The sequence below is a fragment of the Plenodomus lingam genome, assembly GCF_022343315.1.
Source record: "Plenodomus lingam strain CAN1 chromosome Unknown contig_14, whole genome shotgun sequence".
Lineage (NCBI taxonomy): Eukaryota > Fungi > Ascomycota > Dothideomycetes > Pleosporales > Leptosphaeriaceae > Plenodomus > Plenodomus lingam.
In genome coordinates, this window is record NW_027093932.1 from 487,081 (window position 1) to 510,236 (window position 23,156).

The 23,156-nt window shown below is 50.0% G+C and overlaps 9 protein-coding genes across 9 annotated transcripts; 4 read left to right on the forward strand and 5 right to left on the reverse strand.

The window, feature by feature from the left end:
- Positions 1 to 3,422: 3,422 nt before the first annotated feature.
- IAQ61_002250 (uncharacterized protein) lies at positions 3,423 to 4,112 on the reverse strand (the record flags this gene model as incomplete). Its single annotated transcript, XM_066095466.1, has 1 exon — positions 3,423 to 4,112. The coding sequence occupies one exon, from the start codon at positions 4,110 to 4,112 to the stop codon at positions 3,423 to 3,425; it is 690 nt and encodes a 229-aa protein (XP_065954302.1).
- Positions 4,113 to 5,209: 1,097 nt separating this feature from the next.
- On the reverse strand, positions 5,210 to 7,156 carry IAQ61_002251 (uncharacterized protein; the record flags this gene model as incomplete). Its single annotated transcript, XM_003834084.1, has 1 exon — positions 5,210 to 7,156. The coding sequence occupies one exon, from the start codon at positions 7,154 to 7,156 to the stop codon at positions 5,210 to 5,212; it is 1,947 nt and encodes a 648-aa protein (XP_003834132.1).
- A 634-nt stretch (positions 7,157 to 7,790) lies between these two features.
- Positions 7,791 to 9,201, forward strand: IAQ61_002252 (uncharacterized protein; the record flags this gene model as incomplete). Its single annotated transcript, XM_066095467.1, has 2 exons — positions 7,791 to 7,910; positions 8,563 to 9,201. 2 exons carry the CDS (start codon positions 7,791 to 7,793, stop codon positions 9,199 to 9,201), a joined length of 759 nt encoding a protein of 252 aa, XP_065954303.1.
- Positions 9,202 to 9,286: 85 nt separating this feature from the next.
- On the reverse strand, positions 9,287 to 10,468 carry IAQ61_002253 (uncharacterized protein; the record flags this gene model as incomplete). The annotated part of the gene is made up of 1 exon (XM_066095468.1): positions 9,287 to 10,468. The coding sequence occupies one exon, from the start codon at positions 10,466 to 10,468 to the stop codon at positions 9,287 to 9,289; it is 1,182 nt and encodes a 393-aa protein (XP_065954304.1).
- Positions 10,469 to 10,647: 179 nt separating this feature from the next.
- Positions 10,648 to 11,699, reverse strand: IAQ61_002254 (uncharacterized protein; the record flags this gene model as incomplete). The annotated part of the gene is made up of 3 exons (XM_003834086.2): positions 11,116 to 11,699; positions 10,803 to 11,062; positions 10,648 to 10,751 (listed from the first exon to the last, which is right to left on the reverse strand). The coding sequence occupies exons 1-3, from the start codon at positions 11,433 to 11,435 to the stop codon at positions 10,648 to 10,650; spliced, it is 684 nt and encodes a 227-aa protein (XP_003834134.1). The 5' UTR covers positions 11,436 to 11,699.
- Positions 11,700 to 11,775: 76 nt separating this feature from the next.
- IAQ61_002255 (uncharacterized protein) lies at positions 11,776 to 12,813 on the forward strand. The gene is made up of 2 exons (XM_003834087.2): positions 11,776 to 12,262; positions 12,335 to 12,813. Exons 1-2 carry the CDS (start codon positions 11,990 to 11,992, stop codon positions 12,623 to 12,625), a joined length of 564 nt encoding a protein of 187 aa, XP_003834135.1. The 5' UTR covers positions 11,776 to 11,989; the 3' UTR covers positions 12,626 to 12,813.
- Positions 12,814 to 13,139: 326 nt separating this feature from the next.
- Positions 13,140 to 16,508, forward strand: IAQ61_002256 (uncharacterized protein). Its single transcript, XM_003834088.2, has 2 exons — positions 13,140 to 16,075; positions 16,181 to 16,508. Exons 1-2 carry the CDS (start codon positions 13,362 to 13,364, stop codon positions 16,425 to 16,427), a joined length of 2,961 nt encoding a protein of 986 aa, XP_003834136.1. The 5' UTR covers positions 13,140 to 13,361; the 3' UTR covers positions 16,428 to 16,508.
- Positions 16,509 to 16,704: 196 nt separating this feature from the next.
- IAQ61_002257 (uncharacterized protein) lies at positions 16,705 to 18,815 on the reverse strand (the record flags this gene model as incomplete). The annotated part of the gene is made up of 1 exon (XM_003834089.2): positions 16,705 to 18,815. Exon 1 carries the CDS (start codon positions 18,640 to 18,642, stop codon positions 16,705 to 16,707), a length of 1,938 nt encoding a protein of 645 aa, XP_003834137.1. The 5' UTR covers positions 18,643 to 18,815.
- A 780-nt stretch (positions 18,816 to 19,595) lies between these two features.
- Positions 19,596 to 22,167, forward strand: IAQ61_002258 (uncharacterized protein; the record flags this gene model as incomplete). Its single annotated transcript, XM_003834090.2, has 3 exons — positions 19,596 to 19,780; positions 19,905 to 22,050; positions 22,097 to 22,167. The coding sequence occupies exons 1-3, from the start codon at positions 19,622 to 19,624 to the stop codon at positions 22,165 to 22,167; spliced, it is 2,376 nt and encodes a 791-aa protein (XP_003834138.1). The 5' UTR covers positions 19,596 to 19,621.
- Positions 22,168 to 23,156: the final 989 nt, after the last annotated feature.

The window sequence follows — 23,156 nt, forward strand, 5'->3', positions numbered from 1 at the left end:
ACGTCAGATAGCACATGGATAAAGCAGTTCACAAAAGAGGTCGCCGCGTTCGCACCAGTCTTTTCGAAGCATTGACACGGCAAACCAAATTACAAGAGCCCAGCCACGGTGACAGCGCTTGGCCCTACGGGAGACGCACCAGGCTTCTCAGACGCCTTTTTTGGACGACGTCATCACGTCCGAGGTCATGAGCGATGAAAGTGTGTTACTACCCATATGTCTGGCTGAAGTCATCGGTCCTTATAGTATTGTATATGATACAAGACATGGGTACATCTATGACCACGTTTGAGAACCATCGAGAATACCAAATTCCTCTCATGAGTCTGCTGACAAGCGTAGCAGGCCTCTCCTGTCGAAATTCACGCTATGGTAGTATGATATTGATACTAAGGGCGCTGTGATTATCCAAAGTCAGGATGAGCGTGAGCATCGTGGTATAAAATCGTCCTTCTGCGGCCTGGGATGTTTTCTTCGAATCATAGCATATGTGATTCGAAATCCCTTGAGAAAAATGAACATGCTGATGTATGACAAAATCTGCGCTGTCTGGAGGCATGTGAATTCAATTCCACTACGCGATTGTAAATCATCTGAAAGAGGGAAGGGTGTGGAGTGGAAAAGTACCTATCACACCTGTATGTGCGTCTGGGTTGGTTGGGTATAAGAATACCCTACAAGACGCTGTTCTTCGCTTGTCTTCCTTCATATGTCCTGCAGAAGGAGTGAACATTTTCAAAACACGATGGAAATGCTATTTGATTTGCGCGCTCACAAGTTGAACACATGCCCCACATGATCAACCAAAGCACAAGATTTGCAGTATGTAACGCATCAAAGAAGACTGCAATTGTGGCGAAAATTCGCTGTTTTCCAAGTGACAGCTGACAGTTAAGAATCAGTACTGCCGGGGCTCAAAACCGCGCCCACAGCTACTCCAAGATCCTTTGTGTGTCATTTTCTACGATGGTGTTGAGGACGTCCTGAGACGCTTCCTGAGTCATTGCCACGGCTTTGCTGAGGTACAGCGTCATTCATAGGTTTTGTTCATGTTCCTTTTGCTCTGCATATTTCTTCTTTATTTTAATTCTTATACCAACTTCTGTGTGATATTGACAGAGAGCCATTCCACCGACGAGAAAGAATAATTATATACCTCTGTTTTACAGTCTAAGACGCCACACAGTTGCGGCATTTGTGTCTTTTCGCTCAGCCGGAATCGCATGTTGTACTTGGTGCCTTTTTTTTGGAGAACCATTATGGCTCAAATACAGCACTTGTTAGAATGTAGCACCAGAGCATATCGTCGCTGACCATGAAGCACTTCTGCACAGATTTCCCACATGACCATTTCATATGATCCTCTCGAATGGCAGGGGATATTGCGATTTGGTTTGAGGAGGTAGACTTGACAGTAAGAAGGACTGCTATATAAGTACCAGCTAGCACTCAACCCCAAAGTCCCGGTTCCAGAGCAAGACATGAGAAGCCAATAAACCTTTTCGGACTTTTCATCCAAAGGATACTCATGTATTCCTAAACTCAACCCATTTCATTTAAGTTCTGCGCATTTGTATCCGGCGTAGTATTTTATTTGTGATACTGCGGTCCCGTCCGCAAAGACAGGACGTATAAACCCTCTACCCTCTCATTATCGATTTGAAACTGGCCTCACCGCTTCCTGGGAATATATGAAGGAAGGAAAGCCAAGTACAATAACCTGCTGGATGTTCTTATACCTGTCGACACATGACAAAGCTATGACCCCGAATTAAGTATCTTTCATCATCCTTACGTACTCCTGTGTCAATTGAATCCAATAGACGAGCTAGCAGCAATGAAGCGCGAAAGGTGTAGTAGCGAGATTTGATCATTTTGCACCATGCAACCCTCGAGCACGATTCACCAATCGTAACGACTCTTTGCTCTGAAGATCTGCTACCCACAAAATTAATGTTTCATGCACCTGCCAATGTGAAAATTCGTCCCAAACCGCTCCTGAGATGGAGGAGCATATCGTGACCATGGGGCCGACGCAGCTGGAAATCGGAGACATGAGAACTTTGAATAGGGCTCTTGATCTGTAATTTTGAATAATCAAAGGGGGTATGACTCAAGCTCTAAATTCTTATCATTTTAACCCACAGTCCACCAAGCCAAGTTTAGAAAGCGGAAAAGTTTTTTCAAAAGAAACACAGGCAAGAACTGATGTTTTTGGTGCTGCGAGCCTGAATATGTAAGTCTCAGAGCGTGTAGGGATATCTCAGTGATTTCAGAAGCACATTCGCATGTGCGTGAATCCGTACCTGACGTACAGATTAGAAATATGCATATATGATATCCTTGGATTAAAACCCATACACACAAGCAGTCCTCGCCATCACCCAACCCACAATCTCTCTCCCATATTCTGGCAGGAATTGCAGAGTCTTCAAACTAGTCACGCTCTATAATAGTAGATTTAAAAATTAAGATGCAACTTTGCTTGCCTGCTAGTCACGATAGCAGTGCTGCAGACGAATTGTGATGTTGTGGGCGTGAATACTGCGCTGAATCCCCCAAACATACGGGGTATTACTGTGGATAACTTGACAAGAGGCCCAAAAAGCGATATACACATGTATGTTTAGTAATGCTGCTACAAATAAACAAACAAAACCGTCGCATCCATGTGGAACAAGCGCTGCAAACACATACTCCAGGTTACATATAAAAGTATCCAACCCTCCCCACCGCTGCTGAAGAACACAATTTCCTTCTCGCAACGTGGAGTTCAAATTGCATCAAAAGTACACAGTTAGATCACATGGTTCTGCTGCGCTTCTGATGTTGAGAATTCAGTTTGTGAATGCACACGAAGTGCATCCAGTGAAAGGAGCACCCTCTCAGTCTCAGGTCATGACTTCCGCTTTGCCTGTTACATACGATATTGTTGACATGCCACGGGTGTCGAAAGTAAGCTGATTTTGATGGCTTTTTGTCTTTCTGACTTCTAGGGAAGGGAAGCAAAGGGCGAGGTTTCAAATTCAGTGATGAGGAAATCGATGTGTTTGCTTCTTCTCTCTGCTGCGCCCAGTTTATGACTGGTGCTTGAAGTAGTTAGTGGTGCTGCAGTTTCGAAGTCGTGTACGCTGGATGAGGATGATGTATGATTAGTCGATGTGATGTTTGAGAGAAACCGCGGCGCAAAGTTTTAATGTGTTCGAGCTCCTGGGCGGTTCAGTTGGTGACTGCTAATGTGGTTTGGCTATCATCTCCAGACTACTTTCGACACGATCTCATCATGGAAAGGTAATTTGCATCTGAAATGAGCATGACGTGCAATCAACTGTTCCTAAAACGGATCATAGAATTGTTCATGTTCCTTCCTTAATCTACACGACTGCTAGCCCTATTCATCGAGTGCCCTCACCAGTTCCCACTTAAACCTTCAACGCCTTCGCAATCGCCTCCCCGACCGCCGTCGCACTCGCAGGATTCTGCCCTGTGATCAAGCGCCCAGAGACCGCAACCTTCTCTGCCCAAGGCTCCTTCGCTTTGACAAAGTGTCCTCCGCTCGCCTTGTTCAGCGCCTCCTCTGGCAGAAAAGGCACTGCCTTGGTCAACCCAACCTGCTCCTCCTCGGCGTTGGTAAATGCCGTAACCTCCTTGCCGGCAACCAGCAAACTGCCATCACTCAGCTTGACATCGTACAACACAGCAGGTGCATGGCAGACAGCCGAAACAATCTTGTCGGCCTCCCAGAACTCGCGGATCAAGGCCTGGGACGTGGGGTCATCGACGAGATCAAACATGGGGCCGTGGCCGCCGACGTAGAAAATGGCGTCGAAGTCCTTGGCCTTGCCGATGAAGTCGCTGAGCTTCTTGGTTGTCTTCCAGACCTGTGAATCATTTTGGAGGAAGGAGACGGAGACGTCGTCTTTGGCGGCCTCGACGGACGCGGGGTCCAGCGGGGCTTCACCGCCTTTGGGAGAGGCGACGGTGATGTTGGCCTTGTTGCGCAGGACGTGGTAGGGGTGCGCGAGCTCGGGGAGGTACCAGCCTGTGGGCTTGTCGAGGCTGCCTAGCTTGTTGTGCGAGGTGAGGACGAAGAGGATGGATGGCTTGGACATGGTGGTGGATGTGTGTATTTGTGTTGTTATGTTTGTAGATTGTATGGTGTATATGGGTATAATCCGTGAAGAGGCTCAGTGATTAGGTATCAACTGAAGATATATCTTGTAAATTGAATCTCCAAGAAAATGTCGTAATAAGGAATTAGAAATTTCCAGCAACACGTAGTCATGTACTCTACTACCACTGCCCTCTAACACCATTTCAAAACCGTCGGCCGTGCCGACGTCATGAGGGGCTCTAGTAGTACGGAGTTTGTACAAAGGCCCGACTGGTCTAGTATGATGCTTGCAGCTCAGTTCCCCCCATATACACAATCCAGGACGCACTATCTCCCTTCTGTCAATCTGAGATTCGAGGCTGCTCCATCGCCGAGACTAGCTCTAATCGTAACGTCCGATGTATGCGACGGCACGGAGCTCACCTCCTGCTTTGGAAGAAACCACGAAAGAGTCTGCGAATAGGACGGCTAATTGGTGCGCTGAGGCATGTTTTTGATCGCGCCCCTCTCCGGCCGGCTAGAATCGGCCAACATGGGTGATTGACTGATGGACATCATGTCTCTTTTGTCCTACATTGTATTGTGTTCTACTCGCCATAGAGTACTGTGTACCTACTCTACTGTAGCCTCGGGATGCCCAGACGAGCTGGGAGGTTTCTAGAAACTTGTTCTTTTCGAGTCAGTAACATGAGCGTTTTTGGTCTCAAAAAAGGCTACGGCGAAAAAAGCAACAATGTCTGTATAGGCCCTAGAAAGATCGCCAATGTAAGATCGCCAATGTCCATCTATGCTATTACGTCGAGATTCTTGTGTTCCAAGCATACTCAAAATCGACACTCCACTCCCTTATATTTGGCAGGCACCAATCTCAGACTTCGTCGTCATGTGCGAGTAGAGGCTGCATCAGAGGATACAAGTGGTGTACAAAATGTGGATGAACACTACACTCTATTATAATGGGAAGCCGGATTCTCAATCGAGAAAATTCCACTCAATCTCGGGTATCGTCACCATTTCCATAACCCATATCAATAAAACGCCATCAACACCAAAAGCAATAATCCCATACCATACCATTCCATGCCCTACCCTACCCTACACAAACACGTCTTCCAACACCCCCTCAAACCAGCCCTCCCAAGTCCCCCTCTTCAACCCCAAGACCCCAATCTTCCCGCCATCCATCCCAACCTCGTTTTGAAGGCCCTCTCTTGCCCCCTCACCCTGCTGCTCCCACCACTCTGCCTCCGCCCTCTCTTTTGCGCGCTTAACAACCCTCTCCTCATCCTCGACCCGGTATAAATCGCACTTGTTACACTCTCCACACGGCTGACCAGGTCGCTCGCGAAAATGTCCGCAAAAATGTTGATAGCCCTCTACCTTCAACCCCTGGCGGCAGATGTAGCACATGCTATATCCACATAGGCATACCAGTTTGTTGCAGCCTTCAGACTTGACGAAGCCGAGGTTGCATTGCGGACAGGTCCGTTTTACCGCATCGGTGGTGGCACGCTCAAGGGTAAGTCGGAGGGACGTGAGTTGGCTGGAGAAACAAATGTGTGGGTCGTGCCAAGGGAGCGAGCAGGAGAGGCATGATGGACGACTGCAGGTGGGCGAGAGGCATTGGAAGCGAAGACCGCGCCTCTTAAGATGGATGCGGCGAAGGGCGGTTTGAATAGGTGGGAGGATAGGGAGGCGGAAGCAGACGGTTATTAAGCAGTATAAGAGAATAAGGGCGGTAAAGATGGCCTGCGACGCTTTTTGGAAAACGAGGTCCAAAACTGAGGTAGAAGATAAACAGATGGGGTCGAAGAATCGTAGTCGGAATCGTAAGTTGGAAAAGAGATTGGCGTCTGGAAGAGCGAGATCGTCGAGCTCAGCGTAGTTGCAGAACGGACAGTGAACAAGGGGCAGCTGTGATTTGGTAAGAGTCTCGTTTGCGAAGCGTTCGTTGAGCTTTGCAAAGTGATCCTCGCCATCTTTGTCCTCGAGGAGGGCTCGTCTGACGAAGCTGAGGGGTATGCATCCTTTACAGTCACCGTCTGAGATGGGCGCAATGCATCTCAGGGTGCATAGTTCGGTGTCGATGTTGCGCGCCCAGCCCTGGTCATAGAGTGCAGCACTGATGGCGTGCCGAATACAGCGAAAGCAGATGTAATGTCCATCGACGTCACAAGTTGACATTTGCTGGAGTGTATTTGGCATGTAGCAGCACTCGCAGTCGTACATTTCGCCTTCCCTCTCCGCCTCTTCCTCATTCCACTGCATGGCAAGTTCGAAGTCCTGCTGTAGCTGCTCCTTGCGATGGAGTTCCATTACTGGTACTATAAGACTCTCGTACAACTCTTTATTCAGCTCATCGCTGTCCGTCTTGACGAGCATGGGCATGCGCGGTCGGTTGGTCTTTGGGTCTGCAGCCATCCACAGGACTAGTGGGTGATCGTTGGCACTGGGTGCTTTCCTACGCATGATAAAGTTTGTTATACTTGATCTCCAGCTTCTGTTCGAGAGTTCTAACAGCGTTGGCCTTGCCTGTGTATAGCTCCAGTTGTATTCTGCCAGCACTGCCTTGATGGTTGAATGGCTAAGGCCCTTAAATTCTTGATATAGCGCATCCGTAGCTGCTCTTATATATCGTACCGAGCGGAATTTATCCTCCAAGGCGAGCGGTATGCCTCGGGTGTCCTTTGGCGCATCTTCCCTGCGATATTTGTACTTTTGCGCTGTTTCCCGTTGCTCCTCCTGTTCCGCTGGCATTCGATATCGACCGCGCACATACTTGTGGCCATGCTTGAGGAGTGTCTCTGTTATCACTTGCAGCCTGCTCTCTTCACTGAAGCTTGTGAGCATCTCACGGAACACCTCGGGCTGCACATCGGGGAAAATGTCTGTGAGCGCCTGCAGAGAGGCATTCAGGTCGCCAAGATCGGGCTCGACAGGGCCGAGGCCGCCAATGTCTGGTGGAAGGGGGCCATGCTGCTGTGTACTGGAAGAGCCTCGTAGTAATAACTTCTGCGGGCGGACAAGGGATGCGAAAGCCATGAGGCGAGGGAGCGTTCAACGCTGCAGTTGAACGTGGCGTGGGCGGTGCATGTGGCAAGGGTGTGCAGGTTGGCAACACACAAAACACCTTGTTGTTGCAGTTATCGAGTGGACATCAGTTATCAGTCGTTGAGGGGGTGTAGATTCGGAATGCATTGAGAGGCCGCAAAGAAGTCAAACGGCCGTAACGGGGAGGATCGAACAAGCGCTTCCGAGTGAGAGCAGACGCGTCATCTTGGAGACCCTTGGACCCTGCCAATAATCATCGCATGTTCACGTGACCTGCACTCTCACCGACCCCACATGCCGGGCGCACGAACCACTCAAACACAAACACAAACACAGTAGCTCATCATCACCGTGGAAATGATGGGTGTTTACCTGTTTGCCATGTCGCTTACACGCCCTAGGGAGGAAACAAATTGATCGCTTTGGCGGCTGCCGTCGTCTCCACGCTTGGCAGCACCTACCATTCACCTAGTATCACGACTAACATCTAATTCATCACCCCTACGCATTGGAGCGTCAAGAACACAACCTAACCAAATTCAAAATGTCTGACCTGGTTGTCTCTACGCAGGTCGTGGCCGACGCGCCGGCCAAGAAGCCGCGAAAGCCACGCAGAAAAGCAAAGATGACTGCTCCAGAAGACTCAACTGCGCAGCAGAATGACATCAAGTCACCCCAAGTCTTGCACGGAACCACAAACGTGAACCCAAATACCAGCGCCTCCAAAAAGCCTGAATCCAAGTCAGTCACTCTATCTCCTACCACCCATTCTACCCACAAAACTAACCCCCACACCCAGACCTTCAAAACGCCATGGCCCTTCAAAAACAGCCTGGCTCCTCAAAAACACTGGCAAAACCCTCTCCACAATCTCCTGCTCCTCTCTCCTCCCCTCCACAGTCCCCGTAACCTTCTCAACCCCCGCCACTCTCCTCTGCAGCTACAACTGGCTGCTTTCCGGTCATGCAATCCATGTGCCCGGCAGGCCGCCAAAATACACACCACCCCCGCTCCCACATACCCTACGCCCCGACTCTGGCCTCCAATACACGGACCAAAACGCTGCCCGCGTGCCCAAATACCCCTTTGAACCCGCCTTCCGCGCCATGGCCGTTATGAACCCCACTCTCAATCTCAGCGACGCCGATATCGTATTGAACCGCAACAGTTTGCGCAAGTTGCTAGATTTTGCGGGCGGAAAACGGCAAGATCCCTTTCGAATGCGTTTGTCTATGCTGGGGCGCACGTTGTTCATTGAGCGGAATGAACGATCTGCGAAGATGATGATTCATGGGAAGTCGGGGCCAGGATATGGACATTCGTTCGAGCGGATGTTTACAACACCTGGAGAGGGGTTGGAGGACAGTAGTAGTCATCATCGGGTTCTACGGTATCAGCTGGGGAGTCTGGACTGCGTTGTGCGGTTTGAAGTGGATGCACATCTGGAGGATGAGGACGGCCTCGATGAATCCGAGACAGCAAAAGAAGGCAACGAGCTTATCGAAGGTATTGCCCAAGCCATGGAGAAAATCGCTGTGAACCCCGCCACCACCTTCAACGCAAAAGGGAAAGCAAAAGCAACCCCCAATACCAAACCCTCTCGCGCCACACAAGTCCTCCACACCGGCTCCCACATTCCCCCCTGGACCCTGCTGGAACTGAAAACCCAATCCCTCCTCAAAAACTCTTCTATTTCCCACGCAACCCCGCAACTCTATTTCGGCCGCACACCCAACCTCCTAGTCGGCGTGCACAGTGCCGGCACTATAATCTCGACCCGCCTCGTGAACACGGGCATGACGTTCGCGACCTGGGAGGATACGAATCAGACGCGGTTGAGGAAGATGGTGGGGTTGCTGGAGAAGCTGAGGGGGATGATGAAGCAGATGCAAGGGGAGAGGGAGGCGGTGCTTGTTTGTGAGACGAAAGGGGGGGACGTGAGGGTTTTGGAGAGGAGGGGTGGGGGAGGGGGCGTGTTGCCCGAGGAGTTGGTTCAGATGTTTTGGGGAAGGGAATGTGGGGATGATGTAGGATGATTCATTTTCTGGTGGGCTACATAGGTGTGCGCATGCTCAAGCATGTTATTTACCACACCAAGCGGTCCACACCACCCCGATCATCTTAAAACCTGCTAGTCTCAGGTATAATCTCAGTACTCAATTCTGATTCCTGGGACCTTGCAGCACGAGTCACCGTGTTTATGGATGTAGTTGCCGTCCTCGTTTGACCGTACGCCAAATCGAAACCAGAACCTGCGACATTTCTATGTGCGAGATCGATGCTCCCTGGGGTCTTATATCCTTGGTTCGATATATGCGATGTCGTACGTGTAGCCGTACGCGTAGTCGTACGCGATATCGTAAGTGTATGCGGCATCGATCCCTCACCACTACTGCTACTACGTCCCCCTCTCGACACCCCGGCCTCACGCGAAGAACTCAGCGCCCCCGTACTCCGCCGCTCCGATCGCCCCGAACTTTCCAGTCCCAAACCCATCGAAGCTGCAGAACCCACTCCACTCTCTTTTACGGGGGGCTTCACCCCAGTCACCGCATACTCAGTACTAGCCGTACCCGTCGTCACTGCGCTCTGCCCAGTTACCACACTGACCCGCACCCACGCACCCACGCCGCATACCAGCGCCGCTACAAGCACCACCGCACAGAGCGCCGACACGCAGAGACGGCATGGCCTGGACTTCGATTTCCAGCGGCGCGGCGCGGGCTCCGGGCTCGGACTGGGGCTGGAGCGAGCGTGGTCAGAAGAGTATATGGAGGGTGAGATGCTGACTTGATGCGGGTTTCGTGGTGCCGATAGCCAATGGGATGGACGTCGTGCGCGGTGTCTGAAGGGGAGGGGCTGCAGGAAGGCGGATGATATGCGGGTTAAGGTGGATGGAGGGCTAGTGGTAGGGGAAGGGGGGTTGGGCTCTGGGGCTGTGGTATGGGTTTGCGGGGTGTGAGGGTTGGTGTCATGGTGATGGGAGGGCTTATGGGTTGATTTTGAGATTTTCAAGGGGACGGGAGGTGGGAGAGGCGGCGGGATGTTGGTGCTGTAGTAAAGTTGTGTTGGAGAGGGGCGAGTGTTGGGGGTTTCGGGGAAATGGTTCCCGAGATTTATGTCTCGCAGGCATGATAGGGAGGGAAGACGGAGGCGTTGCTGAGACTCGGCTCTGGGTAGGGACAATGCAGAAGCGTTTAGTTGATGTGGTAGGTCTTTGGGGTCGGAGATGGGCCTTGATATGTCGCTCTTGCGGATACAAGTCCCTGATCTGTTAGGGGAATTATGGGGTGATTTGGCCATGAGTAGTGACACTCAAGAGTCAATACTGGGAGTGTGAAAGTATACCGTCGGAGAACAGTCTTCACGAGGAGGAGAGAGATAGTGGGGAGGGAGTTTGGGGACAGCAGATGTAGGGAACATGGTTGATCAATAGTTAGTCACCGTGGATGACTGGGTATCTCAAAAAGGATGGTTAGGGCTCACAACCATGCCCACGTAACAGTGACTCGTCCTAGAGCATGGTCTGCCATCTTGTCAAACATGGCAGGACTGACATCGATATCTGTTGGCTGACATCCTGTACCTAATGTGAGGTCAGTATTTGCTTGTCGACTCAGTATCCATGAAAACCTACATCTATCAATCACAGTCACATCAATACTAACTGATTTGCCAGTCGACTCATTAACTCTCCTCGCTCGAATCTTCCTCCCACACAGCGGGTTCTGGTTCGGATCACTACCTGTCTGAGCAGCATCGAAGGTGTAATGCGATATCGCAACCACTGGATCATCATCTCCTGAATCGATACCGCAAGCACCAAGCCCAGGATCGTAGTAAGTAAGATCACCTGTATAGGTTTGAGCTCCGCCAGGCAAGGGAAGATTCTGGGTCCTGTGGGATCGTGTCAGTGCAACGTTCGGTGATGCAGTCAGCACGACTCATACTTAGATCGCCCTCTCAGCCCAACAGCCAAACCTATGATCAGAGCCAGCAGGCATAGGAAAAAAACACCAATGACGATTAATACAGTGCGCCGACTGCGTCCAAAGTATCGTTTGTAAGGCGGGAATATGTGATCAAAGCGATCTGCAAGCGCCCATGGCGATGCGCCCGTGATGGCACCAAGGCCTGTGTCTCTCTTTTGTAGACCTTTCTCGGGAATGTCCCAGCCTGATTCTGATGTAGTGTGCGTAGCGTGTATTTCTTTCAGATGGGCCGGACAGGGCTGTCCGACCTCTTTGCGTGGTATCATGTGTGTAGTCATGGCTATGTAGGTCTGGGCGCGTAGTGCAGCGCACGGCGTGTGGTATATACGGGTATTCTCGAACTAGGAGACGAAGATTATAGCATTGTGTGGAAACAAAGGTACATAATGAATGAAAGCATAGATGCCCAGTGGCTGCCGCAACAGCGTGGAATGCGAAGGGTCTAGAGTGTGTGGGGAAAGAGTGGAGGCGTAGATCAGAGTGAAAGGTCGGAAAGGGGTCCAAGCGACTGAGACTTAGCCGCTGGCGCAGATGGTTCGGCGATAGTTGAATTAATCGCCGAGCGTTGCGAGTGATCAGTGATGAGTGATGAGCCGCGGTTTGATGCGCTTTGACATCCTCACCACTTACTTGCTCATCCCATGCTTGGCCCTGTTCGGAGAGCAAACGGCGACGACCATCACGTATCCAGTCTCACAAAATCGTAAAGAATACAGGGGTTTAGTGACGCGTATAGCTGGCGCAACCACTAAACGACATATCGCATCGCCCAACGACACCTCATCGTCACACAGCTTGGAGCCCAAGACACGGCTCTTGCAACGCCGCCATCATGACAGAACAGTCGATCAACATACCCCAAGTCCTCGTCTTCTTGGTCGTCACCTTTCTTGTTGGACGATGGTACCTCAGCAAGCCATCCGGACCAGGCACGCGAGCTGCGCCATCTCGAGCGACCCCGCGCATAAACTCTGAGCAAATAGACCAGCTAGCCCAGATGTTTCCGCAGTTGAGTAGACGTGATATTGCGTGGGACTTGCAAAGAAACGGTGGGAATGTGACCGCCACGACCGAGCGGGTCCTCAGTGGCAGGGGCTTAGACACGGTATGTGTATAGCACTCTCCAGCCTTCGATCTACACATTGTTTTGCAACAATATCCTGACTTTTTGAAACAGGCACCAGCTTCATTCACCGTCCCTGCCCCTCGTGTCGCTGCTACAGCGGCAAGAGCTACCCCTGCGGTCCAGAAGACTGCTCATCCAGATCTCATCACTCGATACAACTTGACCTCGAAGATCAACCAAGCTGCAGAGCCGGATGAAGGGGAACAGCGCAAAACCAAGTCCTGGAGCGCAGATCGCAATGAGAGGCAGGCCAACCTACAGAGAAGAAGAGAGGAGATGATCTTGGCGGCAAGGAGGAAGCTGGAACAGCAAGAGAAAGGAAAGGCAAAGGCTGATGCGTAGAAAGTAGATAGGACCCATCATACGCTTCAAAGATACCGTGTACAGTGTAGCATAGCGAATTTGAAGGTTAAGATACAAGGCTTTCTCGCACACACTTCAGGCTAAACACCACATCCACGCGGCAATGTAATTCAAGAAAAAGCGACCATAGTATGCTGCGCTGTTAAGCTCCCGACAATACCAGCCTGGGCGTCATCTTTTGTTAACAATTTTGCATCCGTCTCTCGTTTCGTCTCATGTGGCGAATCATTTGGAGGCATATCTCCAACGAGGCAAGTGCACGGCAGATATACTCGTTTCGAGGCGTACCAGATACAAACGGCCTTTTGGACCGACATTGCTATGCATCCTTCGTACCGATGTCTGATTGCAGAGACATAAAAAGTAACCCTTCCGTGGGCTTGTCGCACACAAGCTGCGGTGGCCTCGGCGTTCGGTTCGATGTTCCCCCATCTCACCCCGCATCCGCCGATTTTCTGGGGTATCCATACCACTACAGTAGCAGCCTTACCTTGCAGACTGCCCAAAACGCTCTCGCGTCTTCCCCTAGTGACGGCGAATTCAATCACCGTCAATATGTCCAGACCGTAATTATAAGGCTGGCAATGATCGACTGCGGTCATCCGGCTCCATGGCGCATGTCAGAATCGCTTTAAGAGAGCCGACCCATCATTGTGCGAATTCCAGACGGCACTTCATGACCCCTGGCGTCATTTGAACCACCGGACAACAAGCCATGCGGTTCTCCTCGCTGCTGCTTGCAGCCTTCAGTGTGATCTTGGGAGTGTTCGCTGCCGACAATGGCCTCCAAACGGTTGTTGAGTGGGACAATGGGTCTCTCATGGTCGATGACGAGCGCGTCCTCATCATGAGCGGAGAGTTCCATTACCAGCGGCTTCCTGTTCCAGAATTATGGCTCGACGTCTTTCAAAAGTTCAAAGCCAATGGCATGAACGCGGTCAGCATCTACTTCTTCTGGTCATATCATTCTTCATCCAAGGGACAGTATGACTTCACAACCCCCGGAAAAGACCTTCAGAGATTGTTCGACATGGCCAAAGAAGCTGGATTATACGTCATCGCCCGTCCTGGACCTTATGTCAATGCCGAGACCAACGGAGGAGGCTTTGCGCTATGGACCAGCGATGGCAGTGGTGGAAAGTACAGAACGTCAGATGAGACATATCGGCAAGCGTGGTCAGAGTGGATTGCAGAAGTCGGGTCGATCATTGCGAAGAATCAGATTACGGAAGGGGGCCCGGTCATCCTAGCACAGGTCGAGAACGAGCTCCAGCAGACGCGATACGAGGCCAACGACACGCTTGTTGTGTACATGGAGCAACTGAAGACTGCTTTCAAGGACGCTGGTATTGTTGTACCACTCTCGCACAACGAAAAGGGTTTCAGATCAAAGAGTTGGTCTACCGACTATAACAACGTAGGGGGTGCTATCAATGTCTACGGACTTGACTCATACCCAGGCGGCATGAGCTGCACAAACTTGGACTCTGGATTCAATCTGCCGAAAACATACTATCAGTGGTTCCAGGAAGTTTCACCCACCCAGCCAGAATATCTTCCGGAATTTGAAGGAGGATGGTTTCAACCATGGGGTGGATCTTTCTACGATTCTTGCCGTGCCGAACAAAGTCCCGAATTTGCGGATGTGTTCTACAAGGGCCTGATCGGCCAGCGCGCCACACTACTGAACTTGTACATGGCATTTGGAGGAACAAACTGGGGCCATAGTGCCGCCCCTGTCGTCTACACGTCATACGATTATGCTGCTCCACTCCGTGAGACACGAGAGGTTCGTGACAAGTTCAAGCACTACAAGCTGCTAGCGCTTTTCACTCGTGTCAGTAAAGATCTTCACAACACATACATGGAAAGCAATGGTACCGCAAACGCTGTCGACAATGCTGCCATCTGGACTTGGGTTCTCAAGAACCGTGAATCGAATGCCAGATTTTACCTCGCCGAGAACAACAGGACAAACACGCGTGCTGTGACTGACTTCTCGATCAACGTCAAGACGTCTGGCGGTGACATCACCATTCCGAGAATGCAATTGAACGGCCGGCAAAGCCGATGGGTCGTGACAGACTACGCATTGGGAAATGACAATTTACTATTCTCCTCAGCCGAGGTCCTTACCTATGGTATCTTCGATCGACCTGTCGTCATTTTCTACCTCAAAGAGGGCCAGACTGGTGACTTTGCTTTCAAGTCAAACAACAGCATCACTTTCAGCACGACCGGCGCACAGACTGACCTGGCAAGCTCAGCATCAAACTCTACAGGATACTCGCGGTTCACGTATACACAGAGCAAGGGATCAACAGCTGTACAATTCTCAAATGGAGTTTTGGCCTATCTCCTCGATGTCCCAACAGCATACACATTCTTCGCAGCTGCAACCACGGAGAATCCCAATGTCACCCCAGATCATCAGATCTTTGTGCTTGGCCCTTACCTTGTCCGTTCGGCCAGCGTTTCTGGCAGCAAGGTGTCTATTGTCGGTGACAATGCTAATGCTACTACCATCGAAGTATACGCAGGTCTCGGCGTCGATACAATATCTTGGAATGGCAAAGATCTGCCGACAGAAAAAACAGCCTATGGTTCCCTGACCTCCACGCTTTCCACGATCTCTAACCGCCAAATCACCCTCCCATCTCTTTCTAATTTCAGGGCCGGGGACTCCTCCCCTGAAATTGCTACATCGTACGATGACAGCAACTGGATCGTCGCCGACAAGACGACCACACTGAGCCAAGTGAAACCCCTCACTCTCCCTGTATTGTTTAGCAGCGACTACAAATTCTACACCGGCGCTAAGATCTACCGCGGTTACTTTTCTGGAAAATCCGCCTCTGCACTTAACATCACAGTGCAGGGTGGTGCAGCTGCGGGCTGGAACGCCTGGCTGAATGATGAGCCACTTGGATACCACCCAGGCAATGCATCACAGTGGGCCACTACAGCTTTGCTTTCCTTCAACAATGCCACACTGAAAGACAAAGACAACATGATTACCGTGATCACAGACTACACCGGCCACGACCAGACCTCCACTGGACCTTCTGGCGCACAGAACCCCCGCGGTATCCTCGGCGCCCAACTCCTTGGCGCGAACAACACGAAGATATCTTTTGATCAGTGGAAGATCCAGGGTAACGCCGGTGGAGAGCAAAACATCGATGCCGTCCGTGGACCTATGAATGAGGGCGGTCTCTACGGGGAACGACTGGGCTGGCATCTTCCAGGCTTTGATACAAGCGCCTGGGAAGAGGGTAGCCCTGTTGAAGATGGTGTGCTAGGCGCTGGGGTGAAATGGTTCACTACATCGTTCGATCTGGATATTGATGACGATCTTGATGTTCCCATTGGTGTGGAGCTAGGTGCAGACCAGGGGACTGTGGCAAGGGTTTTGATTTTTGTCAATGGGTAAGCTTCCTTTCTCTTTCATTTTTTTCAAAGTGTTCTCTCCAAACATATGCCTCCTGCATGTTTGGTTTAGATAATGGCTTCAGCTGACGACACCCCCAACAGTTACCAATATGGTAAATTCGTCCCGCACATTGGACCACAGACCCGCTTCCCCATCCCTCCTGGTATTCTTAACACAGCCGGGAAGAACACCCTAAGTATCGCATTATGGTCACAGACAACATCTGGTGCGAAGCTCAATACCTTGAGATTGTTCGAGTATGCCAGGTATGAAAGTGGATTCGGGTTCAAGGACATCGACACGGCGGCGTTGCAGCCCGAATGGGTAGATAGGAGTCAGTTCGCCTAGTTCACTTTCATAGGAGACACTTTCCATTTGATTTGGCAGTTTCTGAGCTTCCCTTCTGCGTACATAGGTATCCTATCTATGAGGTTGTCATAGTGACTCAACGCAGATTATCAAGCCCGAAAAGCGTAAAAATGGTATAAGTTACTATCAGCTATTGACATTCACACTCCTATTCCCAGTTCCTCGCACCACCCCTACCCATACCAAACACCCACCTCAACCCCCGAAACAGCCATCCAAGCCCCCCATGAAATCCCACTCTCCCCTTCCCCCACCGTCACGCACCAACAACCTCCGCACTACTCACCACCACATGGTCCTTATGCTCCATAGCCACCATCCCACTAGCCCCTCGATGATGCACCCCATGCTCCCTCTCCGCCCTGGCCACCTTCCCCTCCAGCTCCCTAATCTCCGCCTCCTTCGCCCTCCGCAACCCTTCCATCTTCGCATTTCTCTCCTGCAAATCCGTTTCCGCGGTCCGCGCTTTCTTCTCCCATTTATTGCGCGCCTGCTGGGCGTCGCGAAGATCTTGCTCCGCTTCGTCGAGTTTAGCCTGCAGGGCGTGGTATTCTTTGATCTTATCGTCAAGGTCGGTAGATTGCGCGGCGTGTTTCCGGGACAGGGTAAGTAGGGAGTCATTGGTTTTGCGGTGGTTGTATTGCTCGTTGCAGAGAGCGGTTTCCAGGTTTTGCTTGGTGGTGGTGAGAGCACTGAGGGTGGTGTTGAGGGTGCTGAGTTCGCGTTGTTTGAGGGCGAGGAGAGACTTTGTGGATGTGAGGGTTGCAGTTAGGCCAGCGATTTCAGTGGCGCGGTCGCAGAGGGTAGATTCGAGGGTGCGGATGTAGGAGGAGAGGGATGTGATTTCTGCGTTGAGTTTTTGAATGGTTGCATCGCGGTCTTTGAGTTTGCGGGCAGAGAGGGCTTCGGCATCGCGAGATGTGGCGAGGTTCTTTTCCAGCTGCGCGATGTGGTCGTGGTCTTTTTTGTCGTGGGCTGCAAAGTCGGCGTCTCGTTTCTTGTCGGAGAGCTGGTCTTTTTCGATGTAGACTTTCTGTTGCTTGACTTCTGCTTCTGCTTTGGCTCGGCCCGCCTCGGCTGTAGCGTGTTTCTCCTCAGATAGGGTGAGGTCGTCTTTGGTCTTTACGAGTGCTTCCTGCAGTTTGGCTTCGCGGGATTCGGCAGCGGCGCGGTAATCTTGGAGCTGCTTCTGCAACTCCTTGTTTTTGGCATCTAAGACACCGTTGGCTTCGAGATGCTTGGCGATGTCATCTTCGAGGACAATGATCTTTGTGGCTCTAGCCTCTGCCTTCTTTTCGAGCATCTGGAAGGACTTGTCGAGCTGATTGAATTGGTTGACAGCATGGTTGGCTAGATAGCCGGCCTGGTCAACATACGCCGCAGAATGCCTCAGTGTCTCGACGAGATCCGCGGGAAATGGAAGGGCACCATTGTATCTCTTGAGAGATGAGGTCGCCTTGGGATAACTGCACTCCATGGTAATTTTCTCCACGGCAGGGCGAGGAGGCGTGAACTGGTGCTCCGCTCCAATCGTGATCTTCTGAGCTAGTGGCATTTCCTTCTGGATGGCTTCGGGGTTTGTCTTGCTCTTGATGGTGACATTGAGACCACTAGTCTTGGTGCTGATCTTGCAGTCCAAGGTGTAGTAACCATTGTGCTTGAAGGAGAACATGGTCGGGGTTCCGATTTGAGACTGTTGCTCTCCGGTCGCATAGGTCAATGAGCGTTCTCCCTTGTTGGCATCCTGTGTCCATTGCCAGACAGAAACCACAGGTTTGCCGTTCCCAAGACCCTTGGGAGTAATAATGAAGAAAGCTTCGTTCTTGGCCCAATCGTGGAAGTCGACGGCGCCAGTCCAGATTGTGGGTGGATCAGACTGCGGGAGGGCTGTGAAGGGCTGATCGTAGTGGCGGGTCAGTGCTACTTTGGACGTCTTTCCATCCTTGTCTTTGACGGTCAACGTGAGTTCCTTGTAGGCCATTTTGGTAACAATCTGATATGTAAAGTGATTATCCTTGAAGTTTACAAGGTCTTCGCTTTCGTCAGTGACCTTGACGTCTGTTGCTTTATGTGATATCAAGTCCCACTGCTTAGTGTAAAGAAAGATGGGATCGTTGTGCTCAATGGTGCCATTGGGCAGAACGGCAACGAGGAGCTCAGTATCGAGCTTGCCATAGTAGACGTAGAACGACATACTGTATAAAATTGGCAATATTGGAAAAGAGAAGGCGATTGATGGAGAGATGGTACTTCGAAAAATTTGTCAAGGCTCAATCAAGGACTTTATATACTCTTCCTTTGTATTTTCGCAAACCCCTACTGAGATAAAAAACCCTCTTCAAAGACCACCACCAACTGAGAACATGCAGCGTAATACGAGGATAGTTGCAAATTTGCAAGCCATGTTCACCATGAGCATATCTGTTTCACGCCATCTCGCATGCAATTGTGTGGTCTATGGCTAGAGGGGAATCAAGCATCAGCTTCAGTTGGCCCAGATCACGTACAGCTCTCATGGAGCATCCAGAAACTGAGACCAAAGCATGCCATGCTTTGAGGCATTAGTATCACGAGGTGCAATCAGCCCAGAAATGTCAAGCCTCAAATGTAGTATCGAGCTCTTGGAGGATGAAAACATCGAAAACACACTCTTAGCTAACGCCACAGCATCCAGACTTAGGAGAGGTCGGACCATTAATTGGAAGCGAGCTTCAACCCGCCTGATTAGGCGACGACTCCGACTTGGGTGCGAGGCGCAAAAGGTTCGGTTATGGGAAAGTTCTCAAGGCTAGTCTAGGACATGGAGAAACCATTGGCCTAGGCTGGCTAGGTATTGGGCTGGTTCTGGAAACATAGTGTTTGGGAAATCTACAGGGTTGGATATTTGAGGGGGCTCGACAAGAAGTTACCTAGAACCGTCGCGTGGGCGTCGCGTGGCTGGCTGAGGCTTTCCCCACACTTACCCGATCGGGTTGATCATTTGTGGGCCAGACCCCCAATCACGGAACCACATCGGTCTCAAGCACGGAGAAAGCGACGGGCCGCAGCGCTCGCATAGTCCACAACTTGGCCTCCAGTGGCTGGACCGCTTTAAGCCTCGACATACTGAGGAGCTGAATACGCCAAAGCTCAGCTGAGAGTACCTAGCCTCTCATTCGACATTCGAACTTACCATGAAGCCCTACGAGGCTGCAGGTGGCTTGTACTATATTGTATACATTCGCTTACTAGATGGCGGTCTCGGTCCTTCCGTTGTGGTGTCTACTCGAGACCACCTAATCTGGCGCCCAACCTCCGTATTGGCATACGGTATCGCTTGCAAGACTATCTTGGTCTGGACGACTCATATGTCTAACACACGCGGCTGAGCAGACACTATCCAAGCATTTGGGACGAAATGATCACGCCCCCAAATTAAAAGCTTCAAACATCCTTGGCCATCTGGAGAATACATAGATCAGGACTTTCACCGTGGCTGTTGATACGGCAACTTTTTGCACGACGGTTTTCAGCCGCTCCCTTGTACCTCTATCTATGAGCGACGGCTTCTATCTGCCTTTGGACTCTGTTGTCAACCCAAAATCTAAACCCAACACACCCAAGATGGAGACTACAGCTATCCATAACCATGGGGTTCACACAAACAAGGACATTCCCGAAGTTACTGTCGCCGAGATCAGTTCTGAAAGTTCAACTACGGAGCATGAGAATATTTCCGCTAGGGAAGGTCCTGAAATCAAGATGACTGAGGATCAGGAGGCTCCCCTTCATGCTACCCATCACACTAGTACACATTCTCCCCACAATCAGATCATCCCAAATCTATCCAATGGTCAATACGCCACCACGCACTTCCCACATACCGGTCTCACTATCCTTCCCCTCCCTCATGAAGGTGCAGGTTTCACTCCCCCCGGATTCCGTCATTCCAATCCTGATGTCAACAACCTTCCCTTTCCTCGCCCAACAAGTCCTACCGGATCTGTTCGCAGCTCGTACGGTAGTACACGTCGCCGGATAATCCGTCGCTCATTCAGCGGTGGTCACTCCCATGGACACTATTCTGAGGTTTCCAAAGAGCTCACGCTCGCAGCTGAGAGCGAGTTTCTTGCTCTTATGGAGCTCATGTCCTCCATGTCTCGTCGCAGCTCCTCATTAAAGGAAGTCTGGATGAAGTTAATCGCCGAGCGAGAATCTCACTACCATGAGATGGACCGCATGTACGAGCGCATCGAAGAGTACACCGAGATTATTGAAAAGCATGAGCGGGAATCACATTCACACAATCACGAACATGAGGAACGCAAGAAGGAACTTGTCAAAGTTCGCTTGGAGTTTTCTATTGCAATCGCTGCTGTCTCCGAGTGGAAGAAGAAATTCGAAGACCGTAATGGCGACCTTGGGAAAGCCGATTCACGCATCTCAGAACTTGAAGACTTGTTCAAGTATTCACAAGAGCGCTATGAAGAGTCAAAGACCATAGTGGAGCAGAAGAGTCTAGAGATCATTGCGATTCGTGACCGTTGCGAACACGCAGAAAAAGACGTCAGGAAACACGAAAATGAAGCTGAGGTCTTGAAATCCATGTATAAGAAGCTAGAAAGCAGCTTCACGGAGATTTCAAGCAAGTACAAGTCTTCTCAGCTGGAGATAACTACTCTCAAGGCCCAGAACGAAACCTACGTCAAAGAACGTCACGACTGGATGCATGAAAAGGGCGAGCTTGACGACAAGCTCCGCAGACGCGACCTAGAGATTGTAAATCTGAAGAGTGAGATTGAGGAGGCCAATACCACAATCAAAAAGAAGAAGCGCGAGCTCCATGAGTCCGAGGAGTCCAACAAGAAGCTCTCAGAAGCTCTCAAGAAGAGCAAGCACCTCATCGAAGAGCAAGAAGAAACAGTCAGCAAAAAGAAACGCGAATACAAAGAACTCCTCGTCCGCTACGGCAACATCGAAGATACCTGCGGCAAACTAAAGACCAAGTGTCTGCACTACGAAGAACAACTCTCCACCTTTAAGCAAACCATTACCCGCCTCGAAACCGAGCGCACCACTCTCCAAGAAACCCTCACTGAAGTGCGCTCCAAATACAGCGAACTGGAAATCGTCCACGAAGAACTCAAGCGAGAACACCACGGCAAATGCAAAGAGTCTGAAGACCGCTACCGCCTCATCATCACACACGAGCAAACCATTATGCGCCTCGAAACCTCCCTGAAAGAAAAGTCGGAACTCATCCATACCTACCGCGAAACGATAGAACGCCTCACAATCGATCACGAAGAGTCCAAAAACCGCTGCGAAGACCTAATTCTAGAGCTCACGACCTCGACCTCAACCATCGCCTCGCTCAAGCTAGAAATGGACGTTCTAACCACCGAGCGCAATTCCTACTGTGAACGCTACACCGAGTGCGAGGCCCAGTACCTAGAAATCTGCCAGTGGCGCGACGAGTTCCACGGCGGGAATAGCGAGTTTGAGTACGAGATTGCCAATCTACGCGGTATGCTGAAGGATGTACGTGAGGAGCGTGAGCGGGCAATTAAGAAGCGCGAGGAGGCTGATCGGGAGCGCGACGAGGCGACGAGCAAGTATGAGAGTAAGTGTAGGGATTTGGATCGCATGGAGGAAACGTGGAGTCGCAGGTGGAAGGATCATGAGAGACATTGTGGGCATGGGGGTAGTCATGGCCATCATGGGGGGCATGTACATGTAGGGAGTTTGGGGTTTACAATGGGGAGGCCGTTTGGAGGACCTGTCAGGATCTTCTCGCAGACTAGTGGGTCAGTTAGGGGGGAGGATACGGAGAGTGTAGTTAACAGTGCTGTTGGGCAGGAAGGTTGAAGTTGTCGTGATATTCAATGGCTAGATAACGTGATCCACCACCGAGCGCCCACCCCCACCGAGCGCCCACTAACACCAAAATCACCAAATTTTTAACACTAAATTTCTTAATAACTATAGCACCTATTAATAATACGCTTATAGCAATTAAATCCTTAACTCTTAGAGAAGATTTTATATACTTAGAAATAGTAGAAAAGTATAGTTACTTATAGTTAACCTTATCTAGATACTAATAAAAAATTTAGTAGGTATATACTACTACTCTACTAAATAGTTAAATACTTAATACTATATAAGAAAGTAAGCTTATAGAGTATATTAAAGAGCTTTGTAGGCAAGGATTACCCCCTATATAGACTATTATTCAAAATTTTATAACTAAAATATTAGGGAATCTAGTAAGTAAAAATTAGGTATAGCACTTTATTAACTGCTATAATATTAATCTTATCTCCTATTAGGCTACTAGGCTTAATTATAACTACTTTAAAGCTAATTCTACCTTTAAGTATAGCTTATACTTTAAGCTTTTATACTAAAAAATAGAGTAATATAATATTAAAAGTTAGTATATCTATAATATAAATAAGAAGGGTTTTCTTATTAAAGTACTATTAAAAACTAAATATATATTTAATAAGAGCGCCTATAAGTAAAGAAAGATTAGAGCTATACTCTAGGATAGTAATAGAGAGTAGATTACTACTATAGCTTATATATATAGTAATAGTACTACTTTTACTTCTACCCTTATTTATTAGTCTTAATCTAGAGCTCTATAGGATACCTAGTTATAAGATTTTAACCTATTATAACACTAAGCTTTCTTTATAGGATTACTAAGTAGGTAGATAAGCT

What these genes read in the sequence shown, in the direction of transcription:
- IAQ61_002255 (XM_003834087.2), top strand. Translation starts at nt 11,990, where the DNA reads ATGACAGAACAGTCGATCAACATACCCCAAGTCCTCGTCTTCTTGGTC. An exon ending in GTGGCAGGGGCTTAGACACG is followed by an intron (nt 12,263 to 12,334) that starts GTATGTGTATAG and finishes TTTTTGAAACAG; the next exon opens with GCACCAGCTTCATTCACCGT.
- IAQ61_002256 (XM_003834088.2), top strand. Translation starts at nt 13,362, where the DNA reads ATGCGGTTCTCCTCGCTGCTGCTTGCAGCCTTCAGTGTGATCTTGGGA. An exon ending in GTTTTGATTTTTGTCAATGG is followed by an intron (nt 16,076 to 16,180) that starts GTAAGCTTCCTT and finishes CACCCCCAACAG; the next exon opens with TTACCAATATGGTAAATTCG.